At 39.3% G+C, this 19,626-nt stretch overlaps 1 protein-coding gene across 1 annotated transcript in view; it reads left to right on the top strand.

Annotated features, from left to right (window-relative positions):
• The window catches only part of RAPGEF6 (Rap guanine nucleotide exchange factor 6), a gene marked incomplete at its 3' end in the record, with an annotated part of 101,649 nt that extends 99,502 nt beyond the window's left edge, over positions 1–2,147 (top strand). Inside the window, exon 18 of the mRNA XM_082006259.1 lies at positions 1,903–2,147. Coding sequence (XP_081862385.1) covers positions 1,903–2,147 — 245 coding nt within the window. The remainder of the gene's footprint in view (positions 1–1,902) is intronic.
• Positions 2,148–19,626: the final 17,479 nt, after the last annotated feature.

Genomic DNA, 19,626 nt, shown 5'->3' with positions numbered 1-19,626 from the left:
AGTTTTTGTTGCATAGTGATTCTTTGCCTTCTTTTTCCCCAAAATTACTTTTCAGTCTTTGGTTTTATACCTTGAGTGTGTTCTGATTTTTAGGTATCTTGATACCAAGGTATAGATGTTTGCCTCTTCTGTTGATTTACTATGATTTTCATGAGTTCAGGCAATTCCAAAATTATTCAACATGTCATTTTCACCACTTACACCCTGAAATAAGTACATAATATTTAGTTTTTGCTTCTGTTGCCCTCATTCATGTGCGCATGGAGCTTTTCAAATTCAACTAGTCCCCAACCTATTGATGAGACTATTCTGGTAATGTGATAGTCATAATAATGAAACTGTTAGTAGTATTAGGTTTCAATCAGATTTTTATTTTTAACACCCGGTTTCCTCCCCTCTTCCAATTTATCTACAGCTGATGTTGAGGCTTTCTTTTTTCCAATGGGCAGAAGCTTTTGATGGTGGATCATAAATTACGTGCTTGCTTTTTGCCCTGAAATTCCTGCTACTTGCCCCCATAACACCATTAAGTCCTGATGCAAGAAAAAGCAACCCCAAGGCTGCTGCGCCTTTAAAAGACATCTTAATTTCTTTCCTAAGCAGTTAGAGGATTTTGACAGGGAAAAGTTAATGTCTAGATGATGGGGTAGCAGTGTGTACAACTCAGTGCTCAGAGAGCTGCTGCTGGAGGGGCCTCGATGCAGAGCCCAGCAGAATGGTTTGACGTGCCGATTCGGCTCGGGCAACGGGACGCCCGCTTGTCACCTCCCCGTGGCGCTCGCTGCCTTGCCCGGTAATCCAGGGGCTCCCCTCGGGCAGCAGGTTGCCTACCTCAACCCACGGATTTGGCACTTATCGCCGCGGTTCTTAAAGGCTGGTCAAAGAACAGCGAGAGAAGCGAAGAGCTCTTTTGGAGGCTGTTGCTGTAATGACAGCACTTTGCTTCTCTTGCTGGGAATCTCTGATGCAGGAGTTAATGGCACATCTGCCTCCAATGTGTTTTTTGAATAGCTGCAGGCTGTGAAGATGTGGCTGAGGGTTCGGCAAGAGCCTCCCACCTTCTCAGGTCTGCAGAAAACGTGAAGTTTTAGCCTTCAGAGTTTAGGGAGGGGAAAAACTGTGCTTCCTTGAGTTCGAAATTAGTGTGCACTCTGACTCTTGACTTTTTTTCCTCCAGTCAGTTTTATTTTGAAATAATAACGAATGGAGCAAATTATTTCCAATCATCAAGCTGTAGATTAAAACGTGTGTTTCTTTAGATACTTATTTCCTGCTGCAGGCTGCCTCAGATAAAACTGCTCTCTAATGCATTTATAATACATAAAATGTGCTATAAATAAGTACACTAGCCAAAGAATTAACTGCTGGCAGCAGCTTAATTCCTTTGGGGTGAGAGAGGGAGTGTAAAAGTTTGCAGCTAGTTATGGAAGCAACCAAGTCGTCTTTCCTCTTCGCATCCTCCCGCCTGCAGCCCATCCACACGTGCTCGATGGCTTCCCGGCCCCGGGAAGGGTGCCCTGGCACGTGTGTTGATTCTGGCTCTCGCAAAGACAAGAGAGCCAAAGAAGGAACGATGCTGCCAAAGTTTCTGAGTCATGCTGAGAAGGACGGCGTGCAGCTTAGTAATGTATCTAGGTGTCGTGTACTTTTTGATTGAGGTCATGGGTTGATAACGTAATTGAGTTGTGGAAATGCAGAGAGAGAGAGTCCTCTTTTTCTTCCTCTCAAAGTTGAAGGAAACAAATGAAATTTTTTTAATGAATGTTTATCAAGTCCAGCATGGCTTTTATTCTTGCTAGCTGCTTTTTGTTTTCTGGCTATCAAATGAGACGGTAAAGGACCTCGTGTCCTTTCAAGGGACAAATAACTTCATACATTAAAGGTGCTATTCTGTAATTTTAGATATTCCGGATCAAGTAATAAGAGTTTTCAAAGCAGATCAGCAGAGTTGTTACATTATCATCAGCAAAGACACTACAGCAAAAGAGGTTGTGAGTCACGCGGTCCACGAATTCAACTTGACTGGGGCCCCGGAGACCTACTCGCTCTGTGAAGTGTCCGTCAGCCCCGAGGGAGTCATCAAACAGCGCAGGCTCCCGGATCAGTTCTCAAAATTGGCCGACAGAATTCAACTCAACGGACGGTAAATGGGCCCGTGTTGTGATTTTTGGTTTGGATTTATTTGTCTTTTAGCATTGAAATGTCCAAAAGAAACACTGGGGAGGGATGTTTTAATTAAAATAGACAGGTGTCTATTAGAAGAACAAGCAAGTAAAAGTCAGTAGCTTGAACTTCCCTCTCTGCTTTTCTTCCTTGTTTCACCTTCCTCTTCTGCACCCAAAAAACCCCTCCCCAAATCTACAGGAAGCTTGCCTGATGAAAACTAAATTTAACAGATCAGGATAATGTATATAGTGGCTTACACTGAAAAAGGAAAAAATAGTATTTGTTCTGACACTTTCCACATGTACTTCAAGATTAAAGCATACAATTAATTTCTTTCTCAGTGATGTCATGTTGCAATGAACTGATACTAACTGGAGATAAATTCTTCCATTTTTATGTAAACTGTTACGAATGTTTGTGAAATGTTAAGTGCTTCAGTTTTGTTTGATGACCTGATCCATACCAGAAGAAAGTTTAAGTAAAAAAATTCTTTAGTTGTCTTTGCGAGGCAACAGAGGGAATTTATGAGGAATAAACGTTTGTATATCTGCAAGTGATCTGCTTGGGACCATAGAAATGAATTTTCCAGATACATTTTCATTTCCTGAATACTATATGCTTCATGTAAATATTAATATGCCACACTAAATTTATGTAAGAAACCACACTAGATATGTGTAAGAAATGGAGAAATACATTAACAAGAGATTTCTTAGGACTAATGTGTACTTAATATGTTATTTCACTGCTGAATTTACAAATGGAAAAGTAACTGACCTTTTTGTGAAGGTGAAAGCTACAGCATATTACAGAGTACAGTATAGAAAATACTAGCAAAGAGGTAAATTAAAGCAGCTTTTGAAACTTTTTTTTTACTTCAGTAATGATAGTGTTTTATACTAGCTAAAGTACAAGGTTATGCTGTCCCTTCTTGCCTCTGTCCTTGCCTCTTACACTGGGTTGTCAACAGTAAAGCGGAAATACTCCTGCGTAAACACCGCTGCGGTGTCAGTGGTGTTCGCATTGATTGGTATAGTTCAGTGTCTTTGTGTTCACAAACCCTCTGAAGGGCATCTCTGATGTTTTATTGTAACTCAATTATTCTTTAGGTATTATCTAAAAAACAATATGGAGACAGAGACCTTATGCTCAGATGAGGATGCTCAAGAGCTACTGAGAGAAAGCCAAATTTCCCTCCTGCAGCTGAGCACCATTGAGGTCGCCACTCAGCTTTCCATGAGAGACTTTGAATTATTTCGCAATATTGAGCCTACGGAATACATCGATGACCTTTATAAGCTGGACTCCAAAACAGGAAATGCTCACCTGAAAGAGTTTGAAGATGTCATAAATCAAGAGACCTTCTGGGTTGCAATGGAAATTTTAGCAGAGCCCAACCAACTCAAAAGAATGAAGATTATTAAGCATTTCATTAAAATTGCCCTCCACTGTCGAGAATGCAAGAACTTCAATTCCATGTTCGCGGTTATAAGGTAAAATACTTCCCAGTTGTCGGATGCAATTTGTGCTGTCAAAGGCAATTCCATTAATCTAAACAGAAAGACAAGAAATCGGTGTATCCTGAACAGGTTACCGGTGGGGCTGGGTGGTTTTAAGGGAATTACCAAGCTTTTCAAAAGCCACACTGTGCAAAGAGATGTGTTGTCACTGCGGCCTTTTCCTTCCTCAGCCCCAGAATTCAGTCTTGCTGCCGTGGCTGATGTGATTGTCTCTTTTTTTAACTGTTACCTAGCAGGGCAAGAGAAGATTTGGGCAAAAGCAGTGTTTGATTGATGAACTTCAGGAACCTACCTGAACATTGTGGTCATTTTCCATGATTCTGGCACCCAATTTCCCTTCTTTTTTTCAGTCACTGTTACTTTTTCAGTGTGCACTGAGTCATATCTGCGATGATAAGATTACTTTATTTCTTCCTTTCATTGTAAGGGCTTCCTCAAATCAGTCTTGGTTTAGTTTAATTTTTCTTTTCATTCTTTCCTCTCATCTGCTTGCTTCTCTATTTTTTTTCCTCTTCACTTGCACATTTAGACTTTCTCTTCTGATTTATACTAGATGCTGCTACTTTTAACAGCATGGGTTCAGCATTTCCTTTATTTGCAATTATCTTATAACCAGGTTTTACTTTAAAAAAAAAAAAAAAGTGCTCCCATTCATCAGACAAAGATCTGGATTTGTGCTGTATCCCAGCACCAGCACTATCTTTGAAAATACCATTTTAAAATATTTTCTTCCATGTGTAGCCGTGTCTGCCTTCTGTTTAGTCATACATTAAAGAATTTATGAATTTCCTTAAAGGGTACTGGCCAACCACTGGGGCTGTGACTACTCATTTCGTGGTGAATACACATGTGGATGCTGCATCTAATTCCTATATTCTGCTCCCTAATTTCTCATGTTTTATTGTAGGTGGAGAAATAAGCCTTCCTGCTTCTCAGTTAAGTCTAATCAGGCCATAACTGAAATGGTCTTTGATCAAAAAAAAGCAAATAAATGAGCTTTTGTTTTTCCCTTATTTCCAGAGGTACATGTTTTTGTTAGCATATGCCACAGGGGTTCTCTTTCTTGCCTTGCCTTGCCTTGCATATCAGTATGATGCCATATGTTTCATGAAATAGGAAGAAAACCATCCTAATGTAGCATGTAAAAGAGGAGCTGTGTGGTGGCATGTTTGATTTTTCACATGAGAGAAGGCTTTTTTTGTGATTTGACAATAGCATGGAGAGAAATCTGTATTGAAAAATAAATACAAAGTAACTTTCTGAAGCTTTCCAAATGAGAAGAAAAAATCTTCTTAGAACAGCAAATTCAGTAACTGTGTGATTCTGGATTTACTCATGAGTGCTGGAGAATATCACTTTCCAGTTCTGCAGCTACAAGGACTTTGCAGTCTTTGCAGCCTTTCTTGAGCAAAGTTGGTGACGAATTACGATAGGGAGGAGGAATAGATTTAATTTATTTTAATTTTTGTTATTGCATCCATCTAATTATTGATATATTTTACTTAATGAGAATGAGGGCACAGTAACAAGTTTTAGCATATCTGCTGCTTCTAATTTTCAGTCTGTTGGTGCTCGTTTACAAATTCTCCAAACATACTCCTCTTGGGTCTTGCCACTTTTGCTTGGGAGAAGCTGTGCGCTGTTCTCCCTTCCTGCTGTAGCCGTGTATTGGCCTCATTCATTTTTCACCCTTTTTGTCCTTATTGTGGTATACATTTTTACAGGAGAGAAGTGGTTCTTAAATTAAATGGGCATCGCTACTGTGTTACAGAGAGATTGTTTTGGCAGGCAAACTTGAAATTTGTGCCTTGTGAATAGGAAGCAGTCCTGCTTTTTACAGTTCTCTTTTGCTTGCTCGCAAGAGTGAACAGCAGAGGTTTATTGTGATGAACTTGCAGCGTGGCCTTCACCCAGCTTTACAGTTAACCTTGTGAAAGCTATTTTTAATCCTTAAAACAAAACCCCAACCCTTTACTTCCTTGTGAAAGGTAATGATTCTGTGAACAGCTAATAACGAAACGTATCTGCCTTACAGTGGGTTAAATCTAGCACCGGTAGCACGTCTCAGAGGCACTTGGGAAAAGTTACCGAGCAAATATGAAAAGCACCTCAAAGACCTTCAAGATCTTTTTGATCCATCTCGAAACATGGCAAAATACCGCAACATCCTTAGCAGCCAAAGCATGCAGCCTCCAATTATTCCACTTTTTCCTGTTGTCAAGAAGGATATCACGTTTCTGCATGAAGGTAATGTCAAACAGAGAGCAATAATAAACTAAGCATTGAATATGCTTTAGCCCTTTCTTCAGTGCTTTGTGATTCAACAAATGTCTAAAAGAAGCTGCCACCAGTAGGATGCTTTTGATGCGTCCTTTGTAGGAGTAAATAGAATAAAATAGAACTCTGAATGCATAATGGAAGAGACTGATCCTAGACAAAAATTAAAAATTAAATGCACATTTTTAATGTTCTAAAAGCAATGCTTAATCTTCATCAGCTGTCCTAGGGTGGAAGAGTAGGTGAGTGTGCTCAGTGGTAGTTACACAACTTTAGATATCTTTCTTGTATAAAAACTTGTTGCTGTGGTATTCCTACGTTTCTGTTCTATGTTGTGGCTTTCAGATAGCTACGATGATATAACACCTCCTACTCTTGCATTTTCAAGGGTTTTTGATTAAGCATTTCTGTTTTGTTCCTTTTACACAAAGTTCTGCTCACAGTTGTTTAAGGTTAAGCATTTCCAAATATGCCCAGTTCTTGATTGTGATGTTTCAGAACTATTTGAACTCGTTTCAGAATGTGAACGCTGTTGATGTCGGTTCTATATTTATATTATTTTAACATCGATGCCAGTGGATTTGGGCATACTTCACTTACTCCTTTTTCCTCCTACTAGTACTTGTTACTTTAGAAATAGATTAGCAAGAGCAGTGCGAGGTAGTCTGAGTGGGCCTGATTGTCCTTTGCATTTTGCCAGAGTTTCCTGTTTTCTTGCTATTTTGATTAAAGCAGTTTTGTTGATGGAGGAGCAGGGAGGGAGGAAGGGTGATGTGGGGGACTTAGAAACACATTCTCCATTAAAAAAGTATTTCTTACTCTCTTTTTTTCATGTGTGTGTTTCAATTATGCAGGAAATGATTCGAAAGTGGATGGCCTGGTGAATTTTGAGAAACTCAGAATGATTGCCAAAGAAATTCGCCAAGTTGTCAGGATGACCTCAGCAAACATGGATCCAGCTGTAATGTTCAGACAAAGGTGTGCAATTTAGAAAGACAGTAGGATTGAAGGTGTCTCAGAGTGGGTCGGGATCTGGGTCTGTGTGTGCGTCAGTATGTTTAATATTTCATTGTGTAACTTACCATTGACATGTACCATCAGAACCGCAATCTCTATCAAATTATGGCAATACAGTTCATGCTTCCAAGACCTGCTTTTAATGACTACTAAACCAATTTGTTGTCTTTAAAAAGCAAAGAGGAATAGGTTCTAATTTTAAGGATTCATATTTTTGCTAAATAAAATGTTAGTATCAGTAGAGTTTTGGGAGAGGTACAATATTAGAGAGAAAATCATATATATATTAAAAAGAACCTAAATCACCCATGTATAAGTCTGAATTGTTGCTTCAAAACAAAACTCCACTGATAACATATTAAAACCCAACAGAATATTTTTTTATTTGTTCTAAACACAGCCTGCCCCACCTATGTAATGTTTGATATGTTCAGGCTACATGTAAGCAGGTAGAGTGTTTTCTTTTTTAGAGTTTGGTTTTTTTTCCTGATGCATAAAGTCATCAGGCTCTGTGTTAGCAAACTGCAGAGTAAAAGCACCATGACTTTTAAACTGGTACGGATCAGCTCCGGATTATCTTCAGCGGAACTAAATTTCCTGCGTCTGTCTTGCTTCCCACTGGCTGAGCTGAAAGCAGTGGCGCTGCCGTTGTGCCCGTGCGGGGTCACAATGCCCGTAGATCCCTGCCGAGAAGGGTGCTGTCCTTTCCTTGCACTCTTAGTTTGTCTCTGGGGCTAATGGGCCAGACGAAAAGCCCGCAGGACACCGTTCAGGTGGGGACTTGGTGACAAGGTGATGTCCTGTGCTGAATCACTGCATGGTTTCTACTTCCAAAAATGACGGAAGAGTTATCAGAGTCGTCTGTTGCGAGTGTTTCCGCAGCAGCGTCTGGCCAGCATCCAGCCCCGAGCACCGTGGAGGGAGCAGGGCACAGAGGAAGCTTCATGGACAGTTTCTTGGCGGAGTTGTGCTTCGTACAAGCCCTGGCTGAATTCCAGCTGATAGGTGACCTGGGCAGTTGTTATAGGCTTCGGCCCGTGAATTCTGTTACATCTGTGCAGTGGAAGGAAGTAGCCTATGCAAGGATACGTAGCATATATAAGAGCATGCAGATTTGGTTCCCTGTGGTCTTCCAGTGGTCAGGATTCACAGACGATCATGAATGCGATCTGGTTTTTGTTTTCAAGGCTGACTATCACGAAACATAAGTATTTTGTTTAAAATTGGTCCAGTCGAGGTTTGAGACAAAAATAACAGATCCCTTGCTAATGTTGTTTAAAGGTGGATTCGTTTAAAAATGCAGATTCACCTTCATGCTATTGGATTTGAATCTGTAACACTTACTTTTTAACATGAAGTTACAAAGCTACTTGCTGATGCTTTTCAGAAAATTCGGCATTCACAGATAAAATCCATCTATAAATAAATTTCCCTGATGCTCTGTGCACTTACTAAGACCTAATGAAGTCTAATCATTAAGTGAATTTAATAATAAACAGTTACCTTTAGTATCTTTTTCAGAATTACAGAATAAATCTTAATGACCGTAATTTAAATTATGCACACTGACATACAGTGCTTAGGCATCTAATAGTAGAGATAGTGCCAAAGATTAGAAGAAAATAATTCCATGTTCTCACATCATTTATATTCATTTTCATTGCCTCTGGTGTTTGATCTATCAGTTTGTGTTATGAAGCATCAATAATTGCTTTTGAAGATTAAAAATGGAGAAGAAAAGATGTTTGTTAGTGCTAACATGAGACTTGCTAGCAAGTCTATTACCAATTAATATAGAGCATCTATTTTTTCAGCGTCTGTTTGGCAACTAGCTTGTTTTCCAGCAAGCAATCAAGAGAGAACAACATCATAAACTTGAATACTGATGATGATTTCTCATATGCTTACTGCAGTCCTAATGCAAAGAATAAATTAATTTAATCACACTTTCTGCAATATGAATAAGTTAAACAGTTTTTGCTTGCTCCATCAAAATTGAATTTGATTTGCGAGAAATACTTAACAAGAAAATTTAATGCGAGTTTTGTTTTTAAATTCATAGGTTAAACTTAAAAATAAACAAAAAACTGATAGATGTTCTTCCATATTAAAGTATTTGAGCAAGTCCTGCCCTTGCATTCCATTAAAACATTGTGTTATTGTTTGAGAAGAATTTTGCTGTAGAGAAATTTTTTCTTTTCTGTTCTTTCCTGTCTACATCTTTCTTCCTGACTCTCAACTGTTTTATTTTTTTCCTGTGCTTTTCTGTTCAAATACATGCTTCAATGTATATGGCTCTTGCTTACAGGAAGAAGAGGTGGAGAAGTTTGGGGTAAGTGTAGAGATGAATGCAACTAAGATAAATAAAGATTATGCAACTCTTAACATACTGCATCCTTCTCGTTAGTGCATGCATCTGAAATACAGCATGCATTTTATTAACCCTGCAATACGTATTTTTTGGAAAACAGGAATAAGGGCTTACAGTCAACGTTATACAGCAGCAATAAGAATTCTGAGTTGCTTTTGTGTACTAGATAAGTAGTTTGGGTTTTGGCTTTATGCATAAAAAAAACCTGCTATGCAGTTATCCTGGAAGGCAAACTATTTTGGGAAATCAAATAACTTGCTTTTTAACACGCAACAGAAAGGTTTAAGTCATTTTAAACCATGAGGACACATTGAATTGTAATGATACAGTAATTTCCCCTCTGAAGTTTGAGTTCAAGCTTCAAAGTATTTATTTTTAGTATATATTTAAAATGTATGTCATATTTCATACATCAAAATCCTCATTGATTTCACTTGGAGTCTTGACTGTGCAAGGACTGAATATTGAACTGACTACAAATGAGCCGAATAAGATTGGCCAGTCAAATTCCTGACTGACACATGGCAGTGATTTTAAGATGACATTTTACGTGTTCTTATGTGTATTTTTGCCCCTGAACTGTTATCTCTGGACCCGAGCCTATGTGCCTTCGCACTTTGAAACTCTGCTTCTTTTCGTACGGTGGGCACCTGGTCTCAAGCCAGCTGCATGTTAGTGTGTCGGCACTTTGGACAGAGGAGGGAGGCAGGAACGCTCGCGGTGCTTTCCCCTGCCTACAAGCCGCAGGGGCAACCTGGTGCGGCGGTGCCGTTTGTCAGCGAAGAGTACCCGCGCGCTTCTGCGCGGAGAACGGATTTACCCCGCCAGCAGTGAGGGGGTCGGCGCCAGGACTTGTGCTAGGCAGGAGCAGGTTTGGATGCCGGTCCCTGATGCGAAATGAGCAACTCATAGATGCCCTTGGTGCAGGAGAGCTCAACAGCTCTCAGGGGAGAGATACCTAGGACCCAACCGGAGCCACCGTAATTTCTAACCCTTGGGGCTACTGTGAACACAATGGAATAAGGAAAAATTGTTTTTGACGGAAATGGAATTAAATTGACTTAAAGAGTCAAGCCCAGACTTAAAAGAAAAACAGTGTGTACATAAGCAGTAAAGTATTGCTATTGTTAAAAATAAACATAATGTAGTTGCCTGTCTCGTTACAGAATAGGCAGTAGCTTTGTTCTCGTCGGGGAGGTAGGAGTACCCCCTTGGTTTGACCAGGTGTGAGCAGTCCAGCATGCTTTTTGCTCCTGTTGCCTATAAAAGCATTACATTTTTATTTAATGAAGTTACAAATTTCTGCCAGTTTTTAAGCTTATACTTTCTCTTAGATTGACCCGCTAAGCTCCCTGTGCGTGATTCCTTAGAATTCCTTAAACAATATGTTTCTTTCTGACTCTTTTGGCTGTTATGGCTCTTCTGTGGTGGAGATTGTTTATTCTACCACTTGTGATTTGTAAACGCACCCAAGGTCTTGGTAAACATCTTTACAAATAATTTAGCCTTTAAAAATAAAGTTATTACTCCGATTGTTAAAAAAAAAAAAACACAAACCACAAACAAAAGACTTTAAACAACTTTATTGACCCTTTCCATTAGAATTTACGTGTAACATACACTGTGATCGCCTTTTATTAAAAAGTGGATTAGGACTGGTGTGGCCATAGGATTTGAAACTGAGGTGATGTGTATATTTGAACTGTACCAACATCAGTTGTTCAGTCACTGATTCAGTGTGAATAGGAGCGACTGTCAGGAAGAGTAACTGATGTACGTGAACTGTTTGGGGATTATTTATTTTTGCTTCAGTTGCTGATAGAATTGGTAGCTCAAAATTAGGAGCATTGAGGAGCATCGTCTTTCATAGATGCAAGTCTGGGCATATGTACATTATCACTGCCTCCCTGACCTTTGTCATTTGATTTGATACTTTTTAATAATCAAAAATTTGATACTTTTTAATGAGCTGCTCTTCTGTGAATGTTTTTACTTAATTGGAGAGAGAAGTTAAGTGTGTAATATGAGGTACTTTGCATATTTAACATAATTTCCCCCCTATTTAAACATTGTCAGAAGCTCAGTTTTCTAAGAGGATTACAGTAGTCACTCACTTCTGTACTCAGCTGAATTGCAAGAAGTTTCTGTTGTAAGCCTGGTGCAACCAGTGGGGACCAAATGCCTTAAAGGAACAAAGTGTGTCCGTTCTTACAATCTGCAGCTGAGGGAGCGTGGGTTTTGCAGCACAAGACTGTGATTCATCAACAGAGCTAAAGGGGTACTTTACGCAGCGTTGCGCCTCGTTCTTGCTAGTTCCACACTTTCATACGCGATCCTTTTCTAGACTCAAATTGCTGCTGTCAATTTACCAGAACGTTTTAAGACAAGTGTTGTTTTAATGCTGTTCATCTTTTTAACTCGTTGCATCAGCATGCACTAGCCCTAACTGAAGATTATTGGTATTAATCTGCTTTGGCGTGTGCTACTGTAGCTCCTCCTTGCTGCTGAGAACTAAACATTTACTGCTTTGCTCTTTTCTTTTATAGGTCTCTGAGCCAGGGTAGCACAAACTCGAACATGCTGGATGTGCAGGGAGGTGCTCACAAAAAACGTGCCCGACGCAGCTCGCTTCTGAATGCCAAGAAGCTGTACGAGGATGCCCAGATGGCGAGGAAGGTGAAGCAGTACTTGTCCAACCTGAATGTAGAGACAGACGAAGAAAAGATCCAAATATTGTCACTCCAGTGTGAGCCTGCGTATAGCACTTGTAAGTACGGTGATCTAGAACGGTGGCGTGATCTATAATATTGAGAAAAATCTTGTTCCTTCCCTAGAAATATTCATTTAAGATCTTTCTCTTGTCCATTCAAGAAAAAATACTCCAGTAAAGTGCTTGTTTGTCAGTTCATGTACTAACAATTTCAGCAAGCCAGCGTTTGTCTTCTGATCTTGGTTGAGCTCCGAAAACTTCAGTAATGTTTTCTGTTTTGACCTATAGTTCTTAAACTGTGTGCCTTTTAATCAGTCTGGAAGGAAATGCAATAGTACATTAGCTCTATTCTTGCCCTGCTGTCCTTGTACAGAATTAGGAAGGATAAAAGTAACGTTTACCGTATGAACAGCAAGAAAATGAAGAGTGACAAAAATCAATGTAGAAACTGCGATGGATTACAGCTTAGAATAAAGCAAAATTGTTGAGAAGGAGAAGTTAGGTCAATATTGACTGATGTGATTGACGTGGCTTGACAGTCAAAAAACGATGGCGACAGCAGGACAGTTTCCATAATTTGAACTCCTGTGCAACTGTCTAACTAAAACTGTTACCTGACCTGCTGTCTTGCACAGTTCAGTAAATTCTTATTTAAAAATGAGAAATGGTAATTGCATTTTATTTTGATCCTTAGAAATTTTCATTTGCTTGAAAGGTAGGTTCGTTTCAAAGTGGAAGAGTAGCAAACTTGCTAATCGAAATAATGTTTCATGCTTGTCTGTTTTCCAAATGCAACATTTTAAGACCTTTTTTTTTTTTTTTTTTTTTTGGTCCTCAAGTACCATTTTGTCTCTTGACAAGTTAAGTTAAAAGCATGACTAGGGGATGGCATCTTGAAGATAAAATTTTAAGCCCTTTCCATTATTCAGCATTAAGAATGCAAACCCTTGTTATTCCATAAGGTGCCTTCCTATGCAAATTTTTTTAACATTTCCTTTTTAAATAGCACTGCTGTAGGAATTCTGGAAGTGGCCATACTTGATTCCTTTTTTAACAATGCTAAATTCTGTATATTCAGTCTGGCCTTGTGCCTGAGGTCACGGGAAAACACGGGTAGCTCTGAACAGAAACATGCGCGGCATTGTGCATTGCTGGTAGCGGTGTTCTGCTTGTGCTGTGGCCAGCCAGATGGGTAATCGCAGAGTGTGCCTCTACTTGGAGGTTAACACCATTGTGGGTTTTACGTTGTACGCACCTGCCCCCACCGAAACAATAAATTAAAGCATGTCAGGATGAACTCTTGCTAGATGGTCTATGTGCAAATGTAACAGGTGGCTGTACTATGCTCGGGAGACAAACATCAATGTTATGAGGTTGTTTTTCAATTGTTTGAGATAAATAATTTAAAATTCTGTTTGCACAATGCTAGCCGTAGGTTTTTGGAAGTAAAAATAGGGAGTATATACTGACTGTTTTACTCCATGTAGTTACATATAAGCAAATTATATAGTATAAGTATAATTAATTATAAGGTTTTATATTTTATAATATATATCATAAATATATATGTTTTATATGTATAATTACATATAAGCAAATTACGTCCTTTTATTTTCTTTAATTTCAAAAATGGAAAATGAAGGTTAAGTGGATATACATATATATATATAGTAGAGTGGAGTATAGTAGAATATAGTATTATTAAAGTACTCGTTTTTAAAATCTGGGCAGGGGGGAAAACCCACCAAAAACCACCGGTAATCATTCTGGTTGAGTTTATACTCGTAGTTTGCAGAGCTAGCAGAAAGGATGGGGGAGCGATGCAGAGCACGAGGGAGCTGCCAGCCCCCCTGTGGTTTTTGTTCCAGTGGAGTGGGAGCCCTGAACCGCTCCCGGAGGAGTTCCTCCGCACTTGGTGCCTTTACCCCCATTTAACTTCTGACCAAGTAGCTTTGAATCAGGGAGCCTGGTACGATTTTTTTTCGCAGGTAGGCTCTTTGCACGTGCCCGGAAGAGTAGGAGGTACAGCTCCCCGGTCTCTTACCTCAGTAGTAGGGTTCTCCTGGCTTTGCTTGCAGGAGGAATGAGCAGCAGTAATGCTGCAATCCAGACTTTTCCAAGGGAATGTAAGGAGAAGTCAGATGGCCTTAACTTCAGAGTTTATTAATTGCTGTGTGGTTAACATAGAAACTGAATCAGTGCCCTGTGTTGTAAATCAATTGTGCCACCTAGTGAAGGGTTTGATGCCAATTGCAAAACTGTTCCTTCTTCCTTTGGTGGCATTATGTAATTTTGAAGGAGATGCTGTTATGCTTTTGCACCTTATGTACAAACATCTAAAATACGGACTTTAATTGAGTTAGAAATATATCACATTTTTTGTCTAACAGCGTCTTCAGTATGACGAGTTAGACATGTTTGGAATAGAAATGCTTTCAAATATGTTTTGTTTGCTTCATGGTTGCTTTGTCTGGATGGTTGTACTCAGAATGACTGTAATAATCCTGCAATTCAAAGTGCGAGATATTTATATGGAATTTTTCTGTAACAGTGACAAAGAATTTAAGTGAGAGAAGAGGAGCGAAATCCTCAGAAATGTCTCCAGTACCCATGAGATCAATTGGCCAAACCACTAAAGCCCATCAGCATCAACAAAACAGGATGAGTCAAGTTCTTCAGGTTCCAACTGTGAATTTATACCCAAGTAGGAAAAAGGGACTGACAAAGGATCATGTCACATTCAGTGAGTAGCTTCAGTTCACCTGTCTGGAGAGTTTTATAGACTAAGTAAATAGAGGGAGGAGCTGCTTGTAGCTGGGTGGATTATTTGGGATACCATTGTGCATCATCTACTTCATTCACTTTAAAACAGCTGAAGCATATTACTGTGTTTTAAAGAGAGTGTACTGTTAACTGAGCCGTTTGCACAGTCTTTAATAACTTTTCTTAAAACAGTTAATGGTAAGGTGCCGTCACCAAGTAAGTGCATGTATTGTCACTTTTTTTCCCCCCTTGAACTAAAGAACATGTTCTAACTAAAGCGATCTTAATATGTCTCTTTGAACAGGTCAGATGTACAGTGTTCAGTCTTTTACTGTGTATTTCTGCATTCTGAAGGGATCTTGCACAAATGGAGCAGAACAACATTGTTTGTTTCATTTCATTGACAAAATGAAGTAGAATATATTTAGGTGAAATAATTAAAACAAATCACAGACTTCTAATATTTTTAACCTTTGGAACACCATTACAACATCATTATTGTCAAATGGAGCAACATATGTTATCAGTCACTCCTAGTGAGCATCAGTTTTTTTCTGTTTGCAAAGCATTACTATGTGTTAAAATGCTGTTTTGCTGGTTGCAAAGCATTACTATGTGTTAAAATGCTTTTGACCTATTTGTATAACTTGTATCATTTGAAAGCTACAGCTGTGGGTTATTAAATGAAGTTAGTTGCAGTCAGTGAACGATCTGAAATGATTCTATGATACATCGAGCATCAATATCCATTAAAATAGCTTCAGAAAACAGTATATTGCAGCATATAAAATAGTGTTTCCAGTTAGTATTTATTTCAAGTCTTCTCTTAAAAGCCTGTGCAACTTGATACGTTCTAGAAGCTTTGCTGAGCGGTGCTGCTTCATTCCGCCGTGTTAAGTGTTCAGTGTTGATCTAAGAAGCTATTGAGAACTCAACTCCTCAGCCCTGCGTCCTCTGCAAGGTTCTCCAATAGTGCACAAGAAATAGCAAATCATCAGTTGGCGAAGTACAGTGGTACACTGATTTTGCTAAACTTGCTAAGTTGTGTATAGTGCCCGTGAGCGCCGATCTGAAAACTCCTGACTGTGTAGATCTTGAACTGACTTGTTGGCTAGGACGTAAATTGGTTTTAACGCTCACCCAACAATGTCATGGGCAAGGGTTTCCTCCAAGCTTTATACGTTACACGTTTTTTAGTCCTTTTGCCAAAACCACAGCTAGTGTATCTGTTGCAATGGTTCCGGTTATGAGCTGGGTGTTTCAACACTCTTCAGATGAGCAGCCAGCAGTAGCAGTGGCCACTGCTGATCTGATCTAAATTTGAAATGGAGACTGCCTCCACATGCTGAATTCATCTGAGCATCTGCTTCTCTCTTTGCTGAATACTCCAGTGGTTGTTCAACATGGTGCTTGTCGCAGTTTAAACAGGTATCATTAACTTGAAAGAATCATATGCAGTAAATGATTCCGTTGTTTTCTTAGGTACAGGCTCCCCCCAGAAGTCATTAAGCTTGTCTGAGGAAGTCAGTAGTAAGAAACAAACAGATGACACTATGTCCATGGCATCTTCTTTGCACTCCAGCCCACCTGCTTCTCCTCAGGGCTCTCCACGCAAAGGTATGCGTGCTGCGTGAATGTTCAGGGTGCGCACGTCAGCGTCCGTCTCAGGAACTTGCACCTGTGTTGTCCTAAAACCAGGGTGGGCTGGGGCAGGAATATTTGTTGCTAATGGCATGTAAGAAAAATAGTACTTTAGAGTATTCATGTCAAGAATAGAATCACGTCTTTCTATGAATAGACGTAACTTTTCAATGTATTTATGTGTTTCAGCCTTAAGAGTCACCTACTTTTTAAAAAGGGGAATAATTGTTTTCTTAAAAACTGCTTAAATGCTTCTTACAGAATTCCAAATAGATCTTAAGTGCTGACGCCCACCAGTGCGCCAGTTCAGATTTAGGTGGCCGGTTATATGAATGGGATTCACAAACCTGGGGATTTCTTGAAGATGACAGCGTTGCACAGAAACTGCGGCTGTTGAAGTCTTATGTTTTTGCCTAAGGTAGCTGGAATATCAGGTGATTAGGTGGAGCTGGAGATAAAATGGTGTCATAGTTCTCCAGAACAGATGGTTTTCATAGCTGCAAAAGTACTGCATCTATCTAAATCCTCAAGTCACTATTCATATTTTTTGTTTTTGTGCACAGGGCTTTGTATACATCCCTGTCTATCATGATGCCCTGAGAATCCCTTTATTTTTGATGTCTTCATCTTAAAAGACCTGCATCACTTCATCATTAGTCACCCTTGGATGGGAATTCATTTGAAATCTCTTAACACCCCTTTGTAGTCAGCCAGTGTGGTCAGTGTTGAATGGTGTAAGGCATTTCTCCTTCCCTTTTGTGCTGCTTTTGACTCACTGACAGCCCGAAGCCACTGGATTAGCATGGCATGGCATGGCGACTTACTGCATCTTCTCACACTTTTCAGTGGGAGATCGTGCTGGTCCGTCCACTTCTGCCTTCACAAGATACTGTTTCCTTTAGGAGAATGCCACTTAATTTTACTTAAACACAACATATGTATAAGGAGCTTAATTACTTGTGTTGCCAAACGCAGCTCCACTGAGATTTTTTGAGCATCGCTTATAAACTTGGGTTTTTTTGTTATCTTTCATCTGGTCTTTGAAAATAATATTTTGTTTCTTTGGGATTAATTAATTCAACTTGCTTTCAGCATATTTTTAGCACTGATCTAATTTGATTGTAGTGATCCATACCCTGTTGTATGTGTAGTGCTAACAGATCATTGAACTAAAATTAGATGCTTCACAGACAGCGGAAAGACATAATTTTAGGCATGAACACATTCCACTTAATCTTAGATATCATTTTCTTTTGAGCTGTACCCAAGTGATATGCAAATAGGATTGAAACAAAAATGTTTTAAAATCAGGACTATTTTTGCTCTTATTTCTCTCATCACTTACTGAGATCTGCCTGTGTGTTCTTTATTGTAGTTGGTAACATCCAAAGGTCAGATAACTGCAGTCAGATGAATCTCTCTGGCTCTTCCTCATCACTCGCCAGTGAAACCAGCAACAAGAACAGTGGACAACGCAGCTATGGAATAGGTGGGGCTTATTTGCAAAAGAAAATTTGGATGATTATCAAAGCAAGAGACCATTCTGACATAAGGGAAAAGGGAGAAAGAGAGGATGAGAGTGAACAGGCAGAAGCTGAGTGTGAGCACAGGAAAACAAAGGGATCCTGGTTTAGAAGACTTAGGGAACGAAGCTTCTTCAGGGAAAGAACAGCTTTTACTGCAAAAAGGGAAGCGGAGCATGTTGAAGCCTCGGAAGGGAGTGAAAACCAAAAGGAGAAAGACAGTGATGCTCTGAGTACAGCAAGTACCTGTAGGAACAGCCTATGCGTGAAGTCTAGAAAGAGAAGGAAAACTACATGATGTATTTTTAGAAGGAAGACCGTGATGTCCACTTTCTGTCAAACATATTGACTTTATCTAAGTTATTTTACCATTACTCATTTACGTGTTTAAGCTGTTTAATGTGCTTCCCTTCCAGATACTTGTATCAGTTATTTATAGCTAATCACCTTTACAGTGCAGTGAAGACAATAAAGTGAAGTTTAGAAAATGAAGGAACAGGTACAGTGGCAGTTCTGTTAGTGTTTCGCAAATGCCAACGAAACAGTAAGTTCTGCAACATTCTCCTAATTAGTCTCCAGATAGTCAGTCATATGATGTAAATGAAATGCTCACTTCCAACATTGGTGTCTGCTTGCGTTGGTCGCATTTTCTTCTGCCAACCTTTTCAGCCCAGCGAAGACTTGCATTTAGTCTGTTTATATACATGTGCTGTTGTTTAATGACTCAGCTTTCAGAGAGTGTTAGTCTCTTTAATGAAGAAGAGACCTTTTGTTCTCCAGATCTTTGAAGCTCTCGAAGAAGACCATCTTAAAATGAAGATGTACTGCGAGAATATTTCTTACTGCAGTACAGTTGTGTTGATTTTAAGGAGTCTACTAGACAAAGTAAAGCATATGAGGTATTAATTATTGCCAAAGGAAAGGAAACTGAAATTTAATCTCAAAACTGCAGGTCTTGAATGCTGCGCTTTTTTTTTTCATTCATAAGGTTCAGTTCTTTCGTTTGAGAATATTGATATTTAATGCTCATACTTGCTTTTAAAATCAAGCAATCAAGCTTAAGCTGTGAAATCTCAAATTATGAGCTGTATGCTCAGTGGCATGTATGCCAGTGGCTCCAGATGCCATATTATAAGACCTCTGTATATTTTACGGACTTAATGGCATCAATCTTCTGTATTAAGTTGTGTGTATCACTGGCATGGCTTTTACGCTGCCTGGTCATTTCACATTTTCACCTAATGGATGTAAATATATGGCAGTCCAGCTCAAAGGCACATATAGGTAGAAATGAAGTGAGAAATCGAGTGATTGGCAGGAATTTGGGAAAAAATGGTTGTCTGAGGACTGTGTCAACAGTGTATTAATATGGTCTCCTGTAAAGAAAGACCATGTTTTGATTAATTTAAAGATGCTCATTTATCTATACATGAAGCAGATGATCCAGTATGTTCAAATAAAGGCTCTAATTTTGTGATTTTATGCATTTTAGTTAGCTTTTGATACTGTCTCTCACAGTATCTTTCTGGACAAAATGTCTAGCACATAGACAATACTTTGGGTGAACAGTTGGCTTGAAGAGTCGGTCCCAAGGAGCTGTAGTAAATGGGGTACCATCTGGCTGGCAGCCAGTCACTA

The sequence above is a fragment of the Phaethon aethereus genome (genome assembly GCF_964289735.1).
Source record: "Phaethon aethereus genome assembly, chromosome: 14".
Taxonomy (NCBI): domain Eukaryota; kingdom Metazoa; phylum Chordata; class Aves; order Phaethontiformes; family Phaethontidae; genus Phaethon; species Phaethon aethereus.
This window is presented reverse-complemented; position numbering and strand designations above follow the sequence as displayed.